This window comes from Balaenoptera ricei, chromosome 1 (assembly GCF_028023285.1).
Source record: "Balaenoptera ricei isolate mBalRic1 chromosome 1, mBalRic1.hap2, whole genome shotgun sequence".
Classification (NCBI taxonomy): Eukaryota; Metazoa; Chordata; class Mammalia; order Artiodactyla; family Balaenopteridae; genus Balaenoptera; species Balaenoptera ricei.
Window position 1 is genome coordinate 141227652 of NC_082639.1, and position 27298 is coordinate 141254949.

The following is a 27298-nucleotide window of genomic DNA, read 5'->3' on the forward strand; positions in this document are numbered from 1 at the left end:
TTGGGTACACATGTATTTACAATTGTTATATCTTCTTGTTAGATTGATCCCTTTATCATTATGTAATGTCCTTCTTTGTCTCTTGCTACAATCATTCTTTTAAAGTCTATTTTGCCTGATATAAGTATTGCTACCCCAGCTTTCTTTTCTTTTGCATTTGCATGGAATACTCTTTTAGCTTTTGCTAGTGCTGAGATCTTCATATTAGAGGGATGCTTTTATGACTTTTTATAGCAATGTAATTAATGATCCACAAATCAGGAAATATAAAGTGATATTGTTTTGACAGCCTTCTTCTGAACAGTCTTCTGTTAGTATTCTCCTAATGCTTAGTTCCAGTGTCCCATAGTAATTTAAATTTAGCTTGCTCCAAACTGTACCCACTTATGTTTTTCCCCAAAACTGTTTTCCCTCTGAATTTCTAACTTTTTAGCACTACAAATTTCTTCAGTTCCCAGAGCCAAAATCCTAAGAGTCAGGCCTGGCTTCATGAGCATGAGACCAGTGCAGTGCACAGGGCCTGCACTCAGGAAGGCCCTCTGCATGGAGTTTAATGCTCAGTGGTTGCCATCTCAAAATTCTTAATGATTCATTTTTGGATTTGTGATCTGTGTTTTGTAAGTGAAGTCCAATGGGATAATGGAGCACGTGCAGGGACTTGGAACCAAGGCACGGTACCACCTCCCACTGCCTCTCTGGGATGGATTCTACATTCCCCACTTTCCCACCCGCTGGAACACCAGCCACCCTTCCTTTCTCTGCCGCACCCAGCCACAGCTATCACTCTCTGACCCTAGTGGGGCCTGTGCACAAGCATAAGAAAGGTAGGGATTAGGCTGCGCACTCTTGGCAGGGCTGTCCTTGCCCTTACCTGTCATCTTCACTGGTGTCTGACAGGTGACCAGAGACCACAACCCAGTTGAGGCAAGCCTCTGTTCATCCCCAATTCCAGGTACCTAGTGAGTTGGAGTGGCAGCCATGGGAAGGGAAGAAACCTGACTCAACTTCCCTGCCCTGGGCCAGGGCATGGCGCATGGGTTTGGTGGCTGGGGAGGAGCAACCTAGCAGCCAGTGGGTCACCCACACAGTGAGTTGTGGGCTAGGGCCCCAGGCATCTGTGAAGGTCTGCACCTCTTGCCCTGGTGCCCGAGGGAACATGACATTAAATAGCAAATGAAAAATACCATAGCAGATGGAGAGGGAGACCGCTGGGAAACATTTTCTATTTTAGTACTTAATGGCACTGTTTTCCTGCTTTTTGAACAAGGGCCCTAATATTTTGCACTGAGCTCCTCAAAATATGTAGCTGGTCCCATCTAATACAGTGGGGATTTTAATTCATCTCCTGGCCTCCGATTCCTCCTTCACCCACTTTAGCTTTCACACTGCTGCCAGAGTGGTCTCTTTAAAATTTAAATCTGATCATTACTTGACTCTCCCTTGGTTAAAGTCCTTTAGTAGCTCTGTATGGTCCCACACCCATGGACGTGACCAAATTTTGTACATTTTATTTGGCTTGCACAGTGGGTTCTTTCCACTCTCCTCCCTCTCTGCATTTTTCCTTCCCCTCATTTGAATGTCTTCAGACATAGTTAGCTTTTCCTTCAAAAAGCATCAGTTACGTGCTGAAACCTTTTGCGTTTAACTTGTGTTTTACTGGGTGATCAAAACCAAAGTTAACTTGGCACAGAGAGCCTTCCATTATCTAGTTTTCTGCTGCCCTTCCAGTCTCATTTCTTTATACACAATACCCCCTTCCCTACCGCCAGTTCTTTAAGCCTCCAAACTTAAAGAGCGCTCCATCTTAGTGCTCCATCTTTATCAAACTTAAGTTCCTCAAAAAGTTTTCTCAGGTTTCTTTGCACATTTCTGCCTAGTAAGGCCACCTCCTATACTCCCTAAAAGTATTCTCATCCTTCACAACTCAGCTCCAGTGTCTCCCTACCTCTTGTAGGCAATATTAGCCTTGACCTCCTCTGTCCTTCCTTCGGAATGTGCATTTACCCATTATAATACTGATACCACTGTATTGTAGGGCCATTATGTATATAGTTACCTTCTGTGGTCTATGATATTCTAGTTAGTAGTCTCCAGAATGGGTTGTACATACCTCAGAGGGTACACAGCACAATCCATTTGGGTTGCAGAAAGAAAATAATAAATGTTTGATTTTTTAAATTTCACTCTTTAAAATTTTTATGTTCTTGATTGTTTTATAGTCATACATCAGAACATTCTTATACTTTATAAGTAAACAGTTTTAGGAATGCACACCAACAATATTTTACTCATTTGATACATAGTCCAGACAATTTAAAAACTACTCTTCTAGGAGGGTTCCTTTTTCTCCACACCCTCTCTAGCATTTATTATTTGTAGACTTTTTGATGACGGCCATTCTGACTGGTGTGAGGTGATACCTCATTATAGTTTTGATTTGTATTTCTCTAATAATTAGCAATGTTGAGCATATTTTCATGTGCCTTTTGGCCATCTGTATGTCTTCTTTGGAGAAATGTCTATTTAGACTTCTGCCCATTTTTTGATTGGGTAGTTTGGTTTTTTGATATTGAGCTGTATGAGCCGTTTTTATATTTTGAGATTAATCCCTTATTGGTCGCATCATTTGCAAATATTTTCTCCCATTCTGAGGGTTGTCTTTTCGTTTTGTTTGTGGTTTCCTTTGCTGTGCAAAAGCTTTTAATTAGGTGCCATTTGTTCATTTTTGTTCTTATTTCCATTACTCTATGAGACGGATCCAAAAGATATTGCTGCGATTTATGTCAAAAAGTGTTCTGCCTGTGTTTTCTTCCAGGAGTTTTATAGTATCTGGTCTTACATTTATGTCTTTAATCCATTTTGAGTTTATTTTGTGTGTGGTGTTTGAGAATGTTCTAATTTCTTTCTTTTACTTGTAGCTGTTCAGTTTTCCCAACACCACTTATTGAAGAGACTATCTTTTCTCCATTGTGTATTCTTGCCTCCTTTGTCTTAGATTAATTGACTATAGGTGCATGAGTTTATTTCTGGGCTTTCTGTCCTGTTCCATTATCTCTGTTTCTGTTTTTGTGCCAGTACCATACTATTTTGATTACTGTAGTTTTGGTAATGAAAATTGGTACAGCTATTATGGAGAACAGTATGGAGGTTCCTAAAAAACTGAAAATAGAGCTATCATCTGATCCTTCAGTCCCACTCCTGGGCATATATCCAGAGAAAACCATAATTCAAAAAGACACATGCACCCCAGTGTTCACTGCGCACTATTTACAATAGCCAAGACATGGAAGCAACCTAAATGTCCATTAACAGATGAATACAGAAGGAAGATGTGGTATATTTATACAATGGAATATTACTCAGTCATAGAAAAGAATGAAATAATGCCATTTGCAGCAACATGGATGAACCTAGAGATTATCATACTAAGTGAAGTAAGACAGAAAGACAAATATCATATGATATTGCTTATATGTGGAATCTAAAAAAAATGATACAGATGAACCTATATACAAAATAGAAATAGACCCACAGACATAGAAACAAACTTATGGTTGACAAAGGGGAAAGGGGAGAAGGGGGATAAAATAGGAGTTTGGGATTAACAGATACACACTACTACATATAAAATAGGTAACCAACAAGGACTTACTGTATAGCACTGGGAACTGTACTCAATATTTTGTAATAACCTATAAGGGAAAAGAATCTGAAAAAAAATAGATATATATGTATCTATAACTAAATCATTTTGCTGAAACTAACACAACATTGTAAATCAACTATACTTCAATAAAAATAAAACTTTAAAAAAAAATGACAATATTTTTAAAAAACTGCTCTTTTAGAAAATCAAGACTGTATCTTATTCATCTTACAACTCCAGCAATGACCTTTTCTTTTTCCTAATCTGTTTATGAAAACTCAATAAATAGGTGACATTCATGATTGCCCAGCATATGTACATTGTAAAGACATTAACCTTTTATGCCATAGCATCTTCATCATTAGGTGATGGTTTTAAATTAATCAGCATTGTATACTGGATTTTTAAAAAAAGATTCTACATTAATCCGTTAAGTAAAATAGAATTAAGGGTGGAATACAGTGAGTAGAAAGAAATAATTTTCTTTCACTGAAAGCCCTATTAGATTAATGGTAGAAAGGATGACTCATGGGGACTATCTTAGTTTGCTTCTCACTCAAATAATAATTGGAGGTGTAGTAATGTGGTCTTCTCTCAGCCTTTTAAAAGTTAAATGAAAAAAAAAGATACTACATCTGGCAGAAGTGAAGGTCAAAACCTGATGATCTGTCCTTGGCTACGTGAGCTCATATCTTATGCAGTCAGTGAGACCATCGCTGTCACTCAGGAGAACTTCTCCATTAAAATCAGCTACCTGCAGTTGAAAAAGGCTTTGCACTCTTCTGCCCATGTGATCTAGGGCCAGTGTCACCTGCCTTTTTAATTATGCCAGAGTATCAGTACAAGGATTTCATATTATTAGCATTTAAGAATTTGGACATAGAACAGGGAAAAGAGTGGTAAGAACCATATTTTTTAATGTTTGTTCAGCTAGCATCTCCCTTGTGTGACCAAGAGCAAATTGACCTCTTCTAAGGCCTATGGTGCCTTTTATATGATAATGAAATACCACACAAATATTTTAAGATCCTTTCAGGTTTGCAGATTAAAAGGTATCATGTACTAAGAACCAATTTGTTAATATTTTGGTGCCTAAATTCATAATGGAAAAAAATCTTTGCAGCATTAGAAAGGAGTACAGTTAGGAAATAGCCTCTAGAAGTTATATAAATATGCCTAGTAAAGGCTTTTCCATTGTGCATTTCTCCCTGCCTTCCCCCACTTTATTCTATACTTTAAAAATAAATAAATAAAAGCCTACCCTGATAGGCATTAGTAAAGAGTAATTACGTTGTTTTACTTGTACCTTTTGCTCACCACCATTTCCATAATATGGGTTTTAGGCGCATTTTGTTTCACCAGAGGCAGGAAGAATTTTATTTTTTTAAACAACTAATAAGCTCCAAAGCTCCCCTTCATCTATGATGCTGTTATTCTTAGAGTCCTAGAAATGAGAGCTAGAAAATTTCAATTAAATTCATCTAGTTCATCTCCCCTGACAATGAAAAAACGTCTTTCACATTATATGATACTTTTTCAGGCTTCCATGATAACCTCTGGGAGACTATCCAATAGACTAATAGACCTCACTTAGGGGGAGTGTTATCTTTCTTAGTTTTAACCCTTCATTTCTCATTATTTTATCCCTTAAAGCCATCTTCCTTAATAGTCATGCTCTGTGAACTTGAGTAAGATCAGCAGTCTCTTCTAGTCATAAGAAAATCAACATATACCTCATTAGCAGGAACTAAGGTGGTCTACAGAAGTGCGTATTTCAGATACTAAATTTTTCCTCTTTAAACACCAGATTCGGTTTTATTTTAATAATGTTGAGGGTTTTTTCCTTCAGATGTATTACATATTTTCCCTTTCTTTTTTTTTTAATTTTTTAAAAATTTATTTATTATTTATTTATTTATGGCTGTGTTGTGTCTTCGTTTCTGTGCGAGGGCTTTCTCTAGTAGTGGCAAGTGGGGGCCACTCCTCATCGCGGTGTGCGGGCCTCTCACTATCGCGGCCTCTTCTGTTGTGGAGCACAGGCTCCAGACGCGCAGGCTCAGCAATTGTGGCTCACGGGTCTAGTTGCTCCGCGGCATGTGGGATCTTACCAGACCAGGGCTCGAACCCGTGTCCCCTGCATTGGCAGGCAGATTCTCAACCACTGCGCCACCAGGGAAGCCCCTTCCCTACTTTCTTGAGTGAATTGGAATTTGCTTAATAATTCAGGTTAATCATTACTAGCATTTAGCAAATATATGTTAAGTAGCCCATTGTGTGCCAAGCATTGAAGAAATACAAAGATGAGCTCAGTAATATTTGCCTTTAGGAGTTAAGACTCAATAAGGGATATAAAATAGGAATAGAACTAATTATTGGTCAAAACAGAGAAAAACAGTAGTATAAACAAAACATCTTAGGTAATCAGAAGTGAGAGACTAACTCCTATTAGAGAAATCAAGAATGGTTTTCAAAACCATTGGTATTCAAAATAAATAGTGTAGGGACAACTGAGTGGCCATTTGGAAAAAAAGATAAAATTAGATGTAAGGTGTATCTGCTACCTTACACAAGCGTAAACTCCAAATGGATTAGGGATCTAAGTGTAATAAATAAATAAATAAATAAACGATACAACTACTAGAAGAAAACATAGAGGAATGCCTCTTTAACCTTAAAAAATATTCTTCTGTAATGAATGGTTACTGAAAAGCCAGAGGCCAAAAAAAAATTTTTTTTTAAGTGCATGGCAAAAAACATCATAACAAAGTTAAAAAACAGGGACTTCCCCGGTGGCGCAGTGGTTGAGAATCTGCCTGCCAATGCAGGGGACACGGGTTCAAGCCCTGGTCTGGGAAGATCCCACATGCCACGGAGCAACTAAGCCCGTGCGCCACAACTACTGAGCCTGTGCTCTAGAGCCCACGTGCCACAACTACTGAAGCCCACGCAGCTAGTCTGAGCTCTGCAACAAGAGAAGCCACCGCAATGAGAAGCCCACGCACTGCAACGAAGAGTAGCCCCTGCTCGCCGCAGCTAGAGAAAGCCCGTGCGCAGCAACGAAGACCCAATGCAGCCATAAATAAATAAATTTATTTATTTATTTTTAAAGTTTAAAAACAACCCCGAAACGAAGAGTAGCCCCCGCTCGCCACCACTATGAAAGCCCGTGTGCAGCAATGAAGACCCAACAACGAAGACCCAATGCAACCATTAATTAATTAATTAATTAATTATTTTTTAAAAATTAAAAAACGACCGACTGGCTGGGAGAAAATATTCATAACATATAAAGCATTATTTAAAAATGAAGGACAAATGACCAAAAACCCAATAGAAAAATTGAAAAAGATATGAATAGGTAATGCTCAAAAACTATAAAAATTGGGGGCTTCCCTGGTGGCGTAGTGGTTGGGAATCTGCCTGCCAGTGCAGGGGACACGGGTTCGAGCCCTGGTCTGGGAAGATCCCACATGCCGCGGAGCAACTAGGCCTGTGAGCCACAATTGCTGAGCCTGCGCGTCTGGAGCCTGTGCTCCGCAACAGAAGAGGCCGCGATAGTGAGAGGCCCGCGCACCACCATGAAGAGTGGCCCCCACTTGCCACAACTAGAGAAAGCCCTCGCACAGAAACAAAGACCCAACACAGCCAAAAATAAATAATAAATAAATAAATAAAAACTGATTGATGGTTGAGCCATTTGGTAAATTTATTAAAAAAAAAGAAACTAGTAAAAATTGTTCTGAACGTATAAGAACAATGTTCATACTCACTTATAATCAGAGAAATGCAAATTAAAACAAGATAGAGATACTACCTCACCTTTTAGGCTAGCAAAAACTATAGACTATGACAAATTAAGTTGACCAGGTTATGGGAAACAGACACTCTCATACATTGTTGATGGGAATGCAAACTGGTACAGCCTTTCTAGAGGGGATTTTGGCAAAGCTACGCATGCATTTACCTTTCCACCCAGCAATCCCACTTTTAGCTGTCTACCTTCAAAATACAACCTCCATCAGTATGAAAATACACACATACAAGGTATTCCTTGCAGCATTGTTTGTAATTGCAAAATACTGGAAACAACCTAAATGCCCACTCATAAGAAATTAACTACATCAACTACGTATGCAAGGTAGAGTAATGGCCTCTCAAAGATGTACACATCCTAATATGCAGAATCTATGAACATGTAGTCATACATAGCAAAAGAGACTGTTGCAGATGTGATTAAGGCTAAAGACCTCAAGGTGGGAAGAATATCCTAGATTATCCAGGTGGGTTCATTCTAGTCACATGAGACCTTAGAAATTGAGAACCTTTCAGAGAGATGCAATATTGTTGGCTTTGAAGATGGAGGAAGGGAACCATGAGCCAAGGAATGTGAGTGGCCTTTAGAAGTTGGAAAAGGCAAAGAACGCATTATCCCATAGAGCCTTCAGAAAGGAATACAGCCCTGCTGACACCTTGATTTTAGCCAGATGAGACCTGTGTTGGACTTCTGACCTACAGAACTATAAGATAATAAATTTGTACTGTTTAAGCCACCATGTTTGTGGTAATTTGTTACAGTGGCAATAGAAAACTGCCAGTGATAAAACTGGTGAAATTAGAATTAAGTCTGTAATTTCAGTCAGTATGTTACCCACCAGGGTTCTTGGCCTGCTTAATTAATAGAAATTGATAAGAGCCCGGACAAGAAATTCAGGCAGTGGTTTATTGGGGCCCCTTCTGCAGCAGGAGGGAGCGAAAACAAACAACAGGTTCCCTTGCTCGCTCCCTGGGAGGAGGCGAGCTGACTCCTTATATGGGATGAGGGTAGGAGTGGGTACAGGGGTCGGGCTGGAGGGGTGGCTTAGGTGGTCTGCCCACTCATTTGGTGGTGCTGTGTGCAGGGTGCTTTTGCTCCCAGATCCTCAGAAGTGGCATTTGGGTTTTTGGTCTTTTTGTATCTTGTTCATAATTTTCCCCAACTGCACATGTACACAATTATTTTTAGTTCCTTTGTATTTTGTTGCTGGAGGAGACGTTTGTCCAGGTGCAAGCACTACAGCAAAGGGTCCCAGGTCCCAGGTCCCAGCCTGTATCAAGTGTGGTACCTATGTTCATTCCTAGTTTTCATAATTATACTATGGTTACATACGATGTTAATGTTAGACAAAGCTGGTCAAAGGAAAACTCTCTGTACTATTTTTCCAAATATAAAGGAAAAAATATCAGAGATTCCTTCCCTTCTCAAGATCCCTCCCCGACTCACCTCATTAACATCTTAATGTTAGTTGCCTTTCTTTCCTGCTATTCCTTTGTGAATTTCCAACTAGGCTTTTAACTCATGTTAAAAGTACAGACTTGTTCACAAAAATTTTTAGCAGATTTATTCTTAATAGATACAAACGGGAAACATCCCAAAAGTCCATCAGTTGGGAATGGATAAACCAATTTTGGTACATCCATACAGTGGAATAAAAAGGAACAACTACTGATACATACACCAACATGGATAAATTTCAAAAACAGTATGCTAAGTGAAAGAAGACTCCCTACTGCATAATTCCATTTATATGGAATCAGATTAGTGGTTTCTAGGGGCTGAGGGAGGAGGAAGGGATTGACTATAAAGGGGCACGAATAAATTTTTTTTTCATTTATTTATTTATTTATTTTTGGCTGCATTGGGTCTTCATTGCTGTGCACGGGCTTTCTCTAGTTGCGGTGAGCAGGGGCTACTCTTTGTTGTGGTGCGCAGGCTTCTCATTGAGTTGGCTTCTCTTGTTGCAGAGCACAGGCTCTAGGCACGTGGGCTTCAGTAGTTGTGGCTCATGGGCTCAGCAGTTGTGACTCATGGGCTCTAGAGCACGGGCTCAGTAGTTGTGGTGCACGGGCTTAGTTGCTCCGTGGCATGTGGGATCTTCCCAGACCAGGGCTCAAACCCGTGTCCCCTGCATTGGCAGGCAGATTCTTAACCACTGCTCCACCAGGGAAGCCCCACGAATAAATTTTTTGAGCGATAGAAATGTTCTGTATCTCAATTGTGGTAGTATACGTCTGTCAAAACTCATCAAGCTATACACCTAAAATAGGAAAGGAAAAATAGTGAATTTTTCCTTTTATAAAGTATACTTCAATGAACCTAATTTTTTAATAGAAAAGATATATTTGAAACATAATATATAAAAGTTGAAAATAAAAAGTTTAAAAAATTTTAACAAGAAAATTATCAAAGGAAATCTGGCATAACAGTGTTCTATCAAGTGAAAATGAATCTTTAAGACAAAGACTATCATTAGGGATAGAAGAGGTGTGCTTAATATCGTCTGTTTGGTCCCCTAGTAAATCAGCATATCAGTAAGTTATATTATGATGTTATATATAACAAGTATAACATATGTTATGTCACATAATATACATATTTTACTTTTATATTTTAATATAACCTAATAATATCAATATGTTAGCATTGTTTAGATCTGATTAACGGGTATATGTTTACTGTATTAACTTCTGTGCTTTTGTATGTTTAAGAGTTTCATAATAAAAGTTTCACTTCATTTAACAAAAGTATCATTGGATTCTTCTAAAAATGGAGATCACTGCTTCATATCAAAAAGTCTGATTTATCAGCTCTGGGCTAGAAAAACAATTGTAATTTATGATAGAACCTTTTCTTTTCCCCTGTGATGCTTAAATTTGCAAACAAACATAGACAAAACAAAAACCCAAAATCAAAAAGCCCCACTAGAGAAGAAACTACTCACATTGAAACTGCTTATTAACTATAAAGCACTTTGTAACTGTTTGTGGTTTTGTTATTATTCTTGTTACCTAGAGTTTCCCCTTCTGTTTAGACTTCCAATAACTGGAAGATAAACTAAGTAAAATATGATAACTGAAAAGTAGAGTTTGACATTTTCAGTTACCCTTCCTTTTCCTTTTTCCTTGTTTTCTACAATTAGATTTTAGTCAGCATTTATCAAACATCTGTAAGTTCCTAAGTTATATTAAGAAAACAAGGGAGGGAATAATTTATATATGGCACAGCCCTTCTTCTCAGGTAATTACAATCCATAATAATGTGAACTGCTAAAATATGCAAAATACACAGGTTAAGTTAGTAATTAAACTATAACTTAAAAAGTAAGAATAAAAACAATTCTCACCTGCGTTCTTTCTAGTTGACAAGGTGACATTTTCTTAGTGTGAGTCATATAACATTTTAAGGAACTGCTATTAAAATTACTTAATCACCTAAAATTGTTTAATCCCTTGTGTGGTCACTGATATGGAAAAGTCTCAAACAGAATTAAAGCAGGGTTCTGTTGCACATCACTGTGTTTTTGTGTGAAAGGTGATGACATGTTTCTCTGCCTCTTCTCCATGTCTTAAGGGAACAGCAGCAGCCCTAGGATGCTGGCAAGTCAGTGTCTCTGATTAGCACCACTGAGGCTTCTGAGAGCAGTTGCATAGCAGCAGTTTTATTTCAGTTACCAATCATGCCCTGATAGCCAAGTTCAGCCTTCGGGGGTTACTCCAATTTGCAGGTGGTGAACAACTTTTATTGTTATCTTAACATTTACCAAGCTCTAGAGAAAGACACCATTTGGCTTTTTCTCTTTCACTGGCAGTTGCTAATTTTAAGCCTTATTTTGGCCAAAAATAGTGAGTACCAACTACTTAAAGTAAGTCATTTTAGTTGTATCAATTGCTATGACGATATAGTTGTTTAAAATGATACGCTTTTTATTATTTTTAAGAATTGTAGATGGTAGCAACAGCAATCCAAAGGAGAATTGTATGAAGTAGGATTTGTTTGGAGGGTTTTGTTTGTGTTCTTTCAGATTAGGTTGGTATCAGAAGGGTGAAATCAAGTTTATTTGCAGTCTTCTCCTTTGTTTCCATTTATGATACAGGATTTTTAGGGTACATTTATAGGAGCATCATTTACCCTTCAAATTAACATAAGACATAGATATCATAACTTTTTGTGAAAGAGAGAAACATTTTCCTAATTGGCATCCATCTATTTTTAAATTTTATATTTGGGTTTTTCTTCTCAGTGACCACAGAATCAGTTACATATAAAAGTAATTTCAGGGCTTCCCTGGTGGCACAGCGGTTGAGAATCTGCCTGCCAATGCAGGGGACACGGGTTCGAGCCTTGGTCTGGGAAGATCCCACATGCTGCGGAGTAACTAGGCCCGTGAGCCACAACTACTGAGCTTGCGCGTCTGGAGCCTGTGCTCCGCAACAAGAGAGGCCGTGATAATGAGAGGCCCGCGCACCGCGATGAAGAGTGGCCCCCGCATGCCGCAACTAGAGAAAGCCCTCGCACAGAAACGAAGACCCAACACAGCCAAAAATAAATAAATAAATAAATAAATAATAAAAATAAAGGAATTCCTTTAAAAAAAAAAAAGTAATTTCAAAAGGATTTCAATTTTACTCTAGTTTAATTATAGAGATAGGAGCCTTAGGAGCAAATTTTTTTAAGTCACATGTCACATTAGTGGGTTTTTTTGGTTTGTTTTCCTTTTTTCTCTCATATTTTTGAATTGTTATACTGCATTTTTGCCTCTTTGTGGTATATAATTCTATAATAAGATGTGTGTAGAAATTAAGTATAGTACACATGGGGGAAATGCATTATATTATAGTGCCTAGAGTATTTGAAGAGAAATTAGAATGTGGAGAATTAGTACAGTATCATGGTTAAAAAGCAAGCGTTCCAGAGTCAGACTGCCTGAACTTGAAGTTGTACTTTGCGACTTAGCAGCTGTGTGACTTGGGAAAAGTCAGATAGCTTCTCTGTATCTCTGCTATTGATATATAGTTGATGAAGAAAATGAACTCTTCATATATTGTGCATTCTTGCTCAAAATTACATTAAATTTTCATAGGTAAAAGTATTTCTCTCAGAAAAGCAAATGCTTATTTATTTATGACTCTTTGAATGGTCTTGTCTCTCATTGTTGATTTCCTTAGAAGTCAGAGTGAAAGGTGAGGTCCTTACAGTGGCCTGCAGGCTCTGCACACTGTACCCCCTACCCCAGTACTGGGACCAACACCAGCCTGCTACCTCTCTGACCTCATTTCCTACAACCCTTCTTACTGCTTTCTCCATTCCAGCCACACTGACTTCTTGGCTCTTTCTTGATCACACTAAGCATGCTTTTGCCTTAAAGCCTTTGCTGAGCCTAGTCCTGTTGCCTAGAATGATTTTCCCTTCCAGTATCTGCTAACTCAAGGCTAACTCACCTCCTCTTCTTTACTCAATATAATCCTTCTCCATAAGGTCTACCATGACCACTTTGTATTCCCAACCCTCTTTACGCAGTTCTGTTTTTCTACAGTGCTTGTCTTTTGCTAATTTATTTTGTTCTTTGTTTATTGTCTGTCTCCTTCCACTGGTATATAAGATTAATGAAAGCAAAGATTTTTGTTTGTTTACTGATTATCTCAAGTGCCTCAAGTGTCTGGCAAGTAAATATATACACAAATGTACACAAATGAAACTTTTTAAGTACTAGCAATATACTGGGTTTAAATTCTAACTCCTCACCTATTAACTGTGTTACCTAAAGCAAGTTACTGAATACCTGCTTTGTGGAGTTGTTACATGGATTAAATGGTATCAAATATTGGAAAGCACCTGGCCAGTGCTTGATAGCCAGGAAGCCTTCAGTAAATTCATTCAGCCAACAAATGTTTATTGAACACTTAGGATATACCAAGTATCATTTATAGGCACTGGCATACATCACAGAACAAAATAGCCCCAAATCCCGGATATTGTGGAATTTATTTCTAGTTTCCTTCCCTTCCTTTGTGGTGGTGGTTTCTGGGAGGAAAGACTCATGATTTCACCTAGCCTGTTCAGTAGTCTCTCATCCTAGATTTATATTCAATTAATACTTATAGGTACCCATTTTCCATTATTTTAAAACTACTTTTGCATTCAGTTATCTTATTCTTTGGGATGGCCTTAGGAAGAGGATTTTTTAATCCTCATTTTACAGATAAGCAATCTGAAACTTAGAAGCTGTGACTTGTCCAAGGTCATTCAGCTAGGAGAAATTGGAGCCAGGATTTGAAGCCACACTTCCTGATTGAGTTCCCCGTTCTTTCCGTGGTGGCAGTTGTAGCAGAAACACCATGATGGCTTTTATTCATTTCACTGCCTATTTTATTTCAGTTCTACAAACATATATTGAGCCCCTACTAAATGCCAGATATCAGCCCTGCCTTGGGGATGCAAAAATTGTTTAGTCCCTGTCCTATGGAGTTCAGAGTTTAGCAGGGAAGTCTGTTGACACATCAGTGGGTATGCAGTGTGCTAAATGTAAGGCTGGCTCTATTTATAGATTCTTGGAAACACATAGGAGGGGCACCTAATCTAGAGCAGGGTCAGGACATGCCAAACTAGACACCTTAGAAGAGATCATGCCTGAGCTGAGTCTGAAAGGATGACTTAACCAGGGAAAAGGGAGGGAATATGAACAGTAGCGTAGATGCATGATGACTGTAGAGAATTGGAGGCTTTTAGATTTGCTGGCGTGTAAAGCATGAAGTAGGGAATGGTCAGGGGTCGGCTAGAGCAGTTAGTAGCTACCAGATGATACCGTATTCTACAGGTAGAACTCTTACCAGGACCACTCTTTTAGGTACCTTTAGGTCAAGTATCCACCCCGGTCTACTCAGCTATAGCCAGGGCTATTCATGGTACAGAGCATACTGACCTGTATGTAAGGAATTGCTCAGAAGGGGCCCGTGGGAAAGAAGGCATACCATACGCTCTGAGGCTTCCCAGAGGGAATAATGTTGCTGGAAGGCTCAGTGCATGGTTGGTCCAGGCAGAGGCATAGTAAAAGCCAAGCCAAGCTTGGAGATAGTGAATATTTAGTGGCATCAGCCCATTCAGCTATGTGGTCTTCCTGGACAGCCTGATCACGGGACCACATTTTAAACATTGATTCAGTTTTGATTTTGGATAGCTGATCATTAAGAGGATGGAGGCTATTGGTGATTGAATAGCTTCAGATCATTGGTCCGGGAGTCTTGGTTGAATAGAGAGAAATGCAGGGTCACGGAGAAAAATGGGGTGGTCAAGGAACTAGCGGTTTCTATGAGGTTGGAGAGTAGATGTATTTGGAGAAAGACATACCTGGTCAGGAAGAAAAGTCAGAAAGAAGAGTATTACTGTCTAAGGTGTCTGAGGTGAGGGATCTGAATAATGATAATATCTAGGGCGTGGTTCTAGGAGTGAGTGGCTGGAGAGGAGGTTAAAGGTTATTGGAGTTAAGGAATTGTGAAGCTAGCATATGAGATGGATCCCTATGCAGTTATTTACTAGCATGGTGTTATGAGCTAAGAGACAGAGAAATATTGCAAGCTGGGGGCTAAAGTCCTTAATGAATAAAGGAAAGTGAAAGAGAGATTAATACATGAGAACGGCAAAGAGTGTGATAAAGGGTATTAAATCAAGGTCATATAAACCTCAAAGAATATGCTTTACTCCAAACCATTATTTTATGGAATAAAGGTTTGGAAGCAGTCGTAATAAGCTAGGAAAATCCCAGCTCCTCTTTCTGGTACCATTGAATATTGGGTAGAGAGAATGGAAAACGTCTATCAAATAGGGCTGTAAGCTAAACAGTCTTCTCGGGTGAAAACCATGTTTCAGTTATATCAAGGAAATGAAAACAGAATTTTGTAGTAGATTCTACTACCTCCATGAAATATCACTGACCACTTACGGCAGTCTTACACTTTCCCTTATCTGTATTCCTTAAACAACCATAATTTTATGTATATACTTCTGAGGTATTTACTGAGCACTTATTAAGCTTTAGACACTGTGGTCAGTGTTAAGATAGATATAGCATTATACCTTTCCTCAAAAGTTTAAGGGCCAAAGGGAGCAATAATTATACATGAATAGCTGGACAAATCACGTTTCCAATCTTATTTTTCACTACTACTAATCATTTACCCACCAAACTAAATCTACTTAATGTATACCCTGTGTATTGTTACCTCCATGACGTTTTTCATGCTATGCTCCATACAATACCCTTGCTACTCAACACCCCCAAACCCAAATCATGTCTACCCTTTGGGACCTAGCATATACCACTTCTTCCATACAATTTCCCTTTGTTTTGACGAACTCCTGAAATAATTTCCTATGTACCTCTCTAAAATAATACCATGTTTCGGGCTTCCCTGGTGGTGCAGTGGTTGAGAATCCGCCTGCCAATGCAGGGGACACGGGTTCGAGCCCTGGTCTGGGAAGATCCCACATGCCGCAGAGCAACTGGGCCCGTGAGCCACAATTGCTGAGCCTGCGCGTCCAGAGCCTGTGCTCCACAACAAGAGAGGCCGCGATAGTGAGAGGCCCGCGCATCGCGATGAAGAGTGGTCCCCGCTCGCCGCAACTAGAGAAAGCCCTTGCACAGAAACGAAGACCCAACACAGCCAAAAATAAATAAATATATTTAAAAAAAAATAATAATACCATGTTTCATCAATTCTAAAATGCATATTTTTTCACATTTTAACATCTCTGGAGATTACTGTTTTTTTTTTCCCCAATAAAAATTGAATTTTATTGAATTTTTTTTTTATACAGCAGGTTCTTATTAGTTATCCATTTTATACATATTGGTGTATATATGTCAATCCCAATTGCCCAATTCATCACACCACCACCCTCCCCCCGCCACTTTCCCCCCTTGGTGTCCATATGTTTGTTCTCTGCATCTGTGTCTCAATTTCTGCCCTACAGACCAGTTCATCTGTACCATTTTTCTAGGTTCCACATATATGCGTTAATGTACAATATTTCTTTATCACTTTCTGACTTACTTCACTCTGTATGACAGTCTCGAGATCCATCCACGTCTCTACAAATCACCCAGTTTTGTTCCTTTTTATGGCTGAGTAGTATTCCATTGTATATATGTACCACATCTTCTTTATCCATCCATCTGTCGATGGGCATTAAGTTGCTTCCATGACCTGGCTATTGTAAATAGTGCTGCAATGAACATTGGGGTGCATGTGTCTTTTTGAGTTATGGTTTTCTCTGGATATATGCCCAGTAGTGGGATTGCTGGGTAATATGTGAATTCTATTTTTACTTTTTTAAGGAACCACCATACTGTTCTCCATAGTGGTTGTATCAATTTACATTCCCATCAACAGTGCAAGAGGGTTCCCTTTTCTCCACACCCTCTCCAGCATTTGTTGTTTGTAGATTTTCTGATGATGCCCATTCTAACTGGTGTGACGTAATACCTCACTGTAGTTTTGATTTGCATTTCTCTAATAGTTAGTGATGTTCAGGAGCTTTTCATGTGCTTCTTGGCCATCTGGATGTCTTCTTTGGGGAAATGTCTATTTAGGTCTTCTGCCCATTTTTGGATTGGGTTGTTTGTTTTTATAATATTGAGCTGCATGAGCTGTTTATATATTTTGGAGATTCATCCTTTGTCCGTTGATTCGTTTGCAAATATTTTCTCCCATTCTGAGGGTTGTCTTTTCGTCTTGTTTGTAGTTTCCTTTGCTGTACAAAAACTTTTAAGTTTCATTAGGTCCCATTTGTTTATTTCTGTTTTTATTTCCTTACTCTAGGAGGTGGATCAAAAAAGATCTTGCTGTGATTTATGTCAAAGAGTGTTCTTCCTATGTTTTCCTCTAAGAGTTTTATACTGTCTGGTCTTACATCTAGGTCTCGAATCCATTTTGAGTTTATTTTTGTGTATGGTGTTAGGGAGTGTTCTAATTTCATTCTTTTACATGTAGCTGTCCAGTTTTCCCAGAACCACTTATTGAAGACACTGTCTTTTCTCCATTGTATATCCTTGCCTCCTTTGTCATAGATTAGTTGACCATAGGTGCGTGGGTTTATCTCTGGGCTTTCTATCCTGTTCCACTGATCTATATTTCTGTTTCTGTGCCAGTACCATATTGTCTTGATTACTGTAGCTTTGTAGTATAGTCTGAAGTCTGGGAGCCTGATTCCTACAGCTCTGTTTTTTTCCCTCAAGACTGTTTGGCTATTCGGGGTCTTTTGTGTCTCCATACAAATTTTAAGATTTTTTTGTTTTAGTTCTGTAAAAAATGCCATTGGTAATTTGATAGCGATTGCAGTGAATCTGTAGATTGCTTTGCGTAGTATACTCATTTTCACAATGTTGATTCTTCCAATCCAAGAACATGGTATATCTCTCCATCTGTTTGTATCATCTTTAATTTCTTTCATCAGTGTCTTATAGTTTTCTGCATACAGGTCTTTTGTCTCCCTAGGTAGGTTTATTCCTAGGTATTTTATTCTTTTTGTTGCAATGGTAAATGGGAGTGTTTCCATAATTTCTCTTTCAGATTTTTCATCGTTAGTGTATAGGAATACAAGAGATTTCTGTGCATTAATTTTGTATCCTGCAACTTTACCAAATTCATTGATTAGCTCTAGTAGTTTTCTGGTGGCATCTTTAGAATTCTCTATGTATAGTATCATGTCATCTGCAGACAGTGGCAGTTTTACTTCTTCTTTTCCAATTTGTATTCCTTTTATTTCTTTTTCTTCTCTGATTGTCATAGCTAGGACTTCCAAAACTATGTTAAATAATAGTGGTCAGAGTGGACATCCTTGTCTTGTTCCTGATCTTACAGGAAATGCTTTCAGTTTTTCACCATTGAGAATGATGTTTGCTGTGGGTTTGTCATATATGGCCTTTATTATGTTGAGGTAGGATCCCTCTATGCCCACTGTCTGGAGAGTTTTTATCATAAATGGGTGTTGAATTTTGTCAAAAGCTTTTTATGCATCTATTGAGATGATCATATGCTTTTTCCTCTTCAATTTGTTAATATGGTGTATCACATTGATTGATTTGCATATATTGAAGAATCCTTGCATCCCTGAGATAAATCCCACTTGGTCATGGTGTATGATTCTTTTAATGTGTTGTTGGATACTGTTTGCTAGTATTTTGTTGAGGATTTTTGCATCTATATTCATCAGTGATATTGGTCTGTAATTTTCTCTTTTTGTAGTATCTTTCTCTCATTTTGGTATCAGGGTGATGGTGGCCTCGTAGAATGAGTTTGGGAGTGTTCCTTCCTCTGCAATTTTTTGGAATAGTTTGAGAAGGATGGGTGTTAGCTCTTCTCTAAATGTTTGATAGAATTCACCTGTGAAGCCATCTGGTCCTAGACTTTTGTTTGTTGGAAGATTTTAAATCCCAGTTTCAATTTCATTACTTGTGAGTGGTCTGTTCATAGTTTCTGTTTCTTCCTGGCTCAGTCTTTGAAGGTTATACCTTTCTAAGAATCTGTCCATTTCTTCCAGGTTGTCCATTTTGTTGGCATAGAGTTGCTTGTAGTAGTCTCTTAGGATGCTTTGTATTTCTGTGGTGTCTGTTGTCACTTCTCCTTTTTCATTTCTAATTTTATTGATTTGAGTCCTCTCCCTCTTTTTCTTCATGAGTCTAGCTAATGGTTTATCAATTTTGTTTATCTTCTCAAAGAACCAGCTTTTAGTTTTATTGATCTTTGCTATTGTTTTCTTTGTTTCTATTTCATTTATTTCTGCTCTGATCTTTATGATTTCTTTCCTTCTGCTAACTTTGGGTTTTGTTTGTTCTTCTTTCCGTAGTTCCTTTAGGTGTAAGGTTAGATTGTTTATTTGAGATTTTTCTTGTTTCTTGAGGTAGGCTTGTATAGCTATAAACTTCCCTCTTAGAACTGGTTTTGCTGCATCCCATAGGTTTTGGATCGTTGTGTTTGCATTGTCATTTGTCTCTAGGTATTTTTTGATTTCCTCTTTGATTTCTTCAGTGATCTCTTTGTTATTTAGTAACATATTGTTTAGCCTCCATGTATTTGTGTTTTTTACGTTTTTTTCCCTGTAATTCATTTCTAATCTCATAGTGTTGTGGTCAGAAAAGATGCTTGATATGATTTCAGTTTTCTTAAATTTACTGAGGCTTGATTTGTGACTCAAGATGTGCTCTATCCTGGAGAGTGTTCCATGTGCACTTGAGAAGAAAGTGTAATCTGCTGTTTTTGGATGGAATGTCCTATAAATGTCAACTAAATCTATCTGGTCTGTTGTGTCATTTAAAGCTTCTGTTTCCTTATTTATTTTCATTTTGGATGATCTGTCCATTGGTGTAAGTGAGGTGTTAAAGTCCCCCACTATTATTGTGTTACTGTCACTTTCCTCTTTTACAGCTGTTAGCAGTTGCCTTATGTATTGAGGTGCTCCTATGTTGGGTGCATATATATTTATAATTGTTATATCTTCTTCTTGGATTGATCCCTTGATCATTATGTAGTGTCCTTCCTTGTCTCTTGTAACATTCTTTATTTTAAAGTCTATTTTATCTGATATGAGTATTGCTACTCCAGGTTTCTTTTGATTTCCATTTGCATGAAATATCTTTTTCCATCCCCTCACTTTCAGTCTGTATGTGTCCCTAGGTCTGAAGTGGGTCTCTTGTAGACAGCGTATATATGGGTCTTGTCTTTGTATCCATTCAGCACGCCTGTGTCTTTTGGTTGGAGGATTTAATCCATTCATGTTTAAGGTAATTATCTATATGTATGTTCCTATGACCATCTTCTTAATTGTTTGGGGTTTGTTTTTGTAGGTCCTTTTCTTCTCTTGTGTTTCCCACTTTAGCATTTGTTGTAGAGCTGGTTTGGTGGTGCTGAATTCTCTTAGCTTTTGCTTGTCTGTAAAGCTTTTGATTTTTCCATCAAATCTGAATGAGATCCTTGCCAGGTAGAGTAATCTTGGTTGTAGGTTTTTCCCTTTCATCACTTTAAGTATATCATGCCACTCCCTTCTGGCTTGTAGAGTTTCTGCTGAGAAATCAGCTGTTAACCTTATGGGAGTTCCCTTGTATGTTATTTGTTCTTTTTCCCTTGATGCTTTCAATAATTTTTCTTTGTCTTTAATTTTTGCCAGTTTGATTACTATGTGTCTCGGCGTGTTTCTCCTTGGGTTTATCCTGTGTGGGACTTGCTGCACTTCCTGGACTTGTGTGGCTATTTCCTTTCCCATGTTAGGGATGTTTTCGCCTATAATCTCTTCAAATATGTTCTCTGGTCCTTTCTCTCTCTCTTCTCCTTCTGGGACCCCTATAATGCGAATGTTGTTGTGTTTAATGTTGTCCCAGAGATCTCTTAGGCTGTCTTCATTTCTTTTCATTCTTTTCTCTTTATTCTGTTCTGCAGCAGTGAATTCCACCATTCTGTCTTCCAGGACACTTCTCCGTTCTTCTGCCTCCGTTATTCTGCTATTGATTCCTTCTAGTGTAGTTTTCATTTCAGTTTTATTGCATTGTTCATCTCTGTGTGTTTGTTCTTTAATTCTTCTGGGTGTTCGTTCTTTAATTCTTCTAGGTCTTTGTTAAACATTTCTTGCATCTTCTCGATCTTTGCCTCTATTCTTTTTCCCAGGTCCTGGATCATCTTCACTATCATTATTCTGAATTCTTTTTCTGGAAGGTTGCCTATCTCCACTTCATTTAGTTGTTTTTCTGGGGTTTTATCTTGTTCCTTCATCTGGTACATAGCCCTCTGCCTTTTCATCTTGTCTATGTTTCTGTGAATGTGGTTTTTGTTCCACAGGCTGCAGGATTGTAATTCTTCTTGCTTCTGCTGTCTGCCTTCTGGTGGATTAGGCTATCTAAGAGGCTTATGCACATTTCCTGATCGGAGGGACTGGTGGTGGGTAGAGCTGGCTCTTGCTCGGGTGGGCAGAGCTCAGTAAAACTTTAATCCTCTTGTCTGCTGATGGGTGGGGCTGGGATCCCTCCCTGTTAGTTGTTTGGCCTGAGGCGTCCCAACACTGGAGCCTACCCGGACTCTTTGGTGGGGCTAATGGCGGACTCTGGGAGGGCTCACACCAAGGAGTACTTCCCAGAACTTCTGCTGCCAGTGTCCTTGTCCTCACAGTGAGACACAGCCACCCACCGCCTCTGCAGGAGACCCTCCAACACCAGCAGGTAGGTCTGGTTCAGTCTCCTATGGGTTCACTGCTCCTTCCCCTGGCACCCGATGCGCACACTACTTTGTGTGTGCCCTCCAAGAGTGGAGTCTCTGTTTCCCCCAGTCCTGTTGAAGTCCTGTAATCAAATCCCGCTAGCCTTCAAAGTCTGATTCTCTAGGAATTCTTCCTCCCGTTGCCTGACCCCCAGGTTGGGAAGCCTGACGTGGGCCTCAGAACCTTCACGCCAGTGGGTGGACTTCTGTGGTACAAGTGTTCTCTAGTTTGTGAGTCACTGACCCAGCAGTTATGGGATTTGATTTTACTGTGATTGCGCCCCTCCTACCGTCTCATTGTGGGTTCTCCTTTGTCTTTGGATGTGGGGTATCTTTTTTGGTCAGTTCCAGTGTCTTCCTGTGGATGATTGTTCAGCAGTTAGCTGTGGTTCCAGTGCTCTCACAAGAGGGAGTGAGAGCATGTCCTTCTACTCCGCCATCTTGAACCAGTCTCCCTCAAATTACTCTTTTATCATATGCCATTTGTCATCAGCGTTTTTGAAAGAAAGAATATATCATGGTATTCTGTGGAAAAACATGAACAACAGCTACTCTGAGTCAAAAAAATAGTTCAGAAGAATGAAGATGCGTTAGGGATACCTTAACTGATTTTGTATATATTCTTTTTATGTGTACACTATGTGATATATGACAAAACCAGCCAAAGTAAGTCTTTAAAAAACTTATTTAATACAAAATAAAAATTCTAAGTGGTAAGGCATTGTTTTATAGTTAATTGGCAGCTTTTTTCTTTGTATACATAAAATAATGGTGTGACTTACAATCACTGGTGTCCTAGATTCAAAGAAATATGATAGTGTTATTTTGTGATTAAATATGCCAGGCATTAAGAGCATGTACCTTCCTAATACATGTTGTGTCATTTATATTTGTGTTTATTTCTAATCTTATATTAAACTACAGGCTCTTTGAGGGCAGAATTTGTGTTTGTTTTATCTTTGTTTCCCTTACAACACCTAGTACAATGCTTTATAACATATACACATAAAATAAATACTTAATAAATAAGTGGATTAAAATATGAAGTATTATACAATAAGTGCCACAGGAAGGTAAAGTACTATATGAGTGAACATCTACTAGTACATTCTCAATTAACTGCTTAACTGTAGTGTGTTAGAACTGTATTTATATATGGTATTTGGTCCGGTCCTTGGGCTGAATCTCAACTTAGGCCAGTGTTTTTTGAACCAACTATAAATGATCCTAATAGAATTCTATAAATTTAGGTCTGGTTTGCTGACTACATTTACGAGGAAATGTGGTGACTCATCTTGATTGAATCATAGAAAGTAGTAAATAAAGCCTTTGCCTTAGAGAACAGCTGACAGTGACTTTCCCTAATGATGCTAAGATTATACAGGAGATCAGGCAAATGCCTGTCTCTAAGAAATATAGTACTTTTAAAAATAGCCCTGTTTTTTTTCCCTCCAATCAATCTCAATACACCTACAATAAAAAACAGCCTGGGGAATAAAAAACAGCTTAGGGAATTATGTCTATGCGATATTTTCTAGTTTTTACCCTTATTCTTTGGGCTATAAGTACAAGAAATAACATAAGCATTTTTCTTCAGTCAGCTAAATAGCTCTAGTTCTGATTCAAATAAGTTTGTTTCCATTTTTTCTCTGGCAGTGCTTGTGTGTTTACTTGGCATGGAAAAGCACTATGGTAGTCCACCCTACTGTTCAACAAATATCTCTTTCTAGATACATGATAGGATTGTACATTCTTTCCCTGTTGAAGTTAGGTGTGGTCATGTGACTTTTTTGTCCAATAAAATGAGACCACTAATGACATGAAGCTTTAAGAGCAAGTACAAAATTTACCACACTTCCTTTATCCTGAGGCAGCAACTAATAGAAGCACAAAGATGGAGCCTCCCTTAGCCTAAGTCCCTGAGTGAGGATAGCATAGTGCCAGGTCCCCGTCATATTTGACCAGCTCATAGACACATAGTACGTTTTGTGCCAGTAAGATTGTGGGGTTATTAGATAAGCATAACCTAGCTTATCATGATTAATATAGTCTTCACCCCAAAACAGTGGGCTTTAGTGGTAACTAAAAGAATATAACAGATTTGATGTGCTGGTATTGGCCTAGTATTTTTTTTTCTTCCTTATGGAAATATTTATTTACACAGCTTCTCTAAGCTAATATTCATCACAAGGTGAATAGAAAGAGTCAATTCCATACATCAAAATACTTTTCTTTGAATTACAGTCTTTTGTCAAGACATTTTGATATACTTCTATGAGATGTCCTTTCATCTGGCAACAATAGAATTGCCAATTCATTCTTGCATTTATTCTTTTATTCAACAAACTTTTTTGAATGCCCATTATTTGCCAGGTGCTAAGACTAGGAAGATGTTCAAGGCACTCTAGATAGTTTGGTGGAAGTGGCAGAAGGTAAGCAGGGCTAAAAACTATAAGGCAGTTTGTTCTTCTGAAGTCTAGGTGCTTCACTGGTTTCATACATGATACATACCTGTTTCATTTTAAAATAGTTAAACTACATTTAAAATTTAACTTCACAAGTACCATATCCAAGGTGACATAGATCAATTTTTGCCACTGCTGAGACCACCAACATATTACCTTAGAAGTTAGAAGTTTCTTTACCATAGCTAGTATAGAAACTGTTTAAGAAATAAGAAATTAAGTGCCATCAAAAAGTTTAATTCTTGACATATATACACCATCAAGTGTAAAATAGATAGCTAGTGGGAAGCAGCTGCATAGCACAGGGAGAGCAGCTTGGTGCTTTGTGACCACCTAGAGGGGTGGGATAGGGAGGGTGGGAGGGAGACGCAAGAGGGAAGGGATATGGGGATATATGTATACATATAGCTGATTCACTTTGTTATACAGCAGAAACTAACACAACATTGTAAAGCAATTATACTTCAATAAAGATGTTAAAAAATAAATTAAAAAAATTTTTTAAAGTTTAATTCTCCCAATTATCATAGAAGAAAAAAATTTTTATCACATTATCAGGTAGTTTCCAGCAGCTGTATTTTACAAATTAAAAAATTAAAAGCTGAATTCTGTTTCTGGTCTTCATTATAAGAATCTGAGTATCTTTTGCAAAGGCAGTGCGGATGAGTTAGGAGACAGCAAGGTTCCCTTTTGGTTCTTTTTCCCATCACTTTCTGCCTTTTCATTCTAGGGGTTCTTCAGCAAGCGCCTGAAAGGCTCCATCAAGAGGACCAAAAGCCAATCAAAGCTTGACCGAAACACGAGCTTTCGGCTTCCCTCCCTTCGCAATACAGATGACAGGTAGGAGTTCACTTGCTTAAAACAAAGAAAGCAATTTTACAGTGCATTTTGATAAGGCATTTCGGTCTTCATTAACTTTGCATCAATGATAGTTGGAAAGATCCAATACAAAATTTACTTTTTTGTCTTGCTCATATTGAGGCAAGGTACAAAATATTGGCTTAAATATCCAACCAGTTTAAAAATCTTACAATATTAGAGAGTGTGTGGATACCTAAGAACTAATTTAAGAATCGGTTGTGCTGTTTCTGTCGAATCAAGTTCTAGTGGTCAGAGGTGTATCTTTCTTTTGTAGGATGACCATAAGGGATGATGATGGCTGTAGCTAACATTTTTTTTTCATCTTTTCTTTTTAAATTTTATTTATTTATTTATTTATGGCTGTGTTGGGTCTTCGTTTCTGTGCGAGGGCTTTCTCTAATTGCGGCAAGCGGGGGCCACTCTTCATCGCGGTGTGCGGGCCTCTCACTATCGCGGCCTCTCTTGCTGCGGAGCATAGGCTCCAGACGCGCAGGCTCAGTAGTTCTGGCTCACGGGCCCAGTTGCTCCACGGCATGTGGGATCTTCCCAGACCAGGGCTCGAACCTGTGTCCCCTGCATTGGCAGGCAGATTCTCAACCACTGCACCACCAGGGAAGCCCCAGCTAACATTTTTTGAGCACTGTATTAAGTGCTTTATATGCATTATCTTATTTAATCTTAATAATAACCCTGTAAGAGAAATATTAATATTATCACCATTTTATAGATGACAAGTCTGAGGAACAGAGAAGTTAAGTAATCTTGCCCAAGGTTATACTGCTTAGTAAATAGCAAAAATGGTATTTAAACTTGGGCAATTTGGCTCTAAGAGTCCATGGTCTTCACTGCTACATTGTTCTTTGTGTATAGTATATGGACTCGGCCTCATTAATTTGCAGTCACATCTAGAAGATATGTATGAAAAGGAGGCCTGGATTTCAATAATTAGGACTACCAGCTTAAGCAAACCTCAAATGCAAGGCTTGCTAAGGATAACAACCCTCTAAAATGATTGAATGTATACTAGGACACATTTGTAATACTTCATGTCTCTACAATGTTCAAAATTTAGAAAATGGTACTTGTGTCTTGACACATCACCACCATCACCAGTATTTATTGAGTGCTTACTCCGTGCCAAGTATTTTTAATGTAGTATCTTATGTAATACAGCCCTAGATACTATTATTATCCTCATTTTACAGATAAGGAACTAAGGCAAAATAGATTGAGAAACTTGCCCAAGGTCACACAGCTAAGTAGTAGAGCTTCGATTTAAACTCATGTCTGCCTTTCATAATGATACTCTTATTTATACTTGGGTGTTTTTTTTTTACTTTTGGTAACAAGTCCATTATTTCCAGTTATCTGCATAACAAACAGAAATATAGATTATAATCTCTATAATGGCAGATTATAGATTTGCCAGACAGAGAATTACTCTCGTTTTATATGTGAAGTAACTTGTCCCCCATACTGAGTTGATAAGAGGCTACTGCTTTATCAGCTCTTCTTATCCCTGAACCACGTTAGAGATGTTCTGTGAAATTTGCAAGTATGTTCAATTTGCAGTGTAATTGTATTGTTAAATATCTCTTTTATACCTTTTTGTTTTAAGGTAATCATTAAAAAAAGATCTTTCATTCTCATATTTTTCCCTTAGATTTTACTGTATAGCACAGGGAACTATATATATATAACTGAATCACTTTGTTGTACAGCAGAAATTAACACAACATTGTAAATCAACTATACATCAATTTTAAAAAATTACTTTTATCATTCAACCATTTACATTTTATCAGTATGATGGATGAATAGTAATAATAAACACATATACAGTATGTACTATGTGCCATACACTGTTCTAAGCACTTTACATAAATGAAATCATTTAATCAACGTAACAACCCTAGTTACAGTCATGACCTCATTTTGAAGATGAGAAAACTGAAACAGAGAAATTAGTAAATTGCACAAGTTCACACAGCTTAGAAAATGGCAGTACTGCGGTTCCAATCCAAGAATTCTAGCTCTTGAGTCTACATTTTTTAATTTATGCTATATTGCCTCTCACAAAAAAGGCAGGTGGGGGGCATTTCTTTGTTTTAATTTGTAGTTACCTAATGCCTACTAAGTTGACCATCTTTTCACAAGTTTTCTTCTTCTATGACTTGCTTATTCATCCCTTTGCCATTTTTCTATTGAGCTATTTGTCCTTTTTCTTATGGTTTGGAGTAGTGCTTTATTATTACTAGGGATTGTAAGCCAC

General features: G+C 38.2%; 1 protein-coding gene across 3 annotated transcripts in view; it reads left to right on the plus strand.

Annotated features, from left to right (window-relative positions):
* The window catches only part of RASAL2 (RAS protein activator like 2), a 395365-nt gene that overhangs the window by 310737 nt on the left and 57330 nt on the right, over positions 1–27298 (plus strand). For all 3 annotated transcript variants that reach the window (XM_059937207.1, XM_059937197.1, XM_059937215.1), the window contains one exon: positions 24896–25005. In XM_059937207.1, the coding sequence (XP_059793190.1) occupies positions 24896–25005 (110 nt within the window). The remainder of the gene's footprint in view (positions 1–24895; positions 25006–27298) is intronic.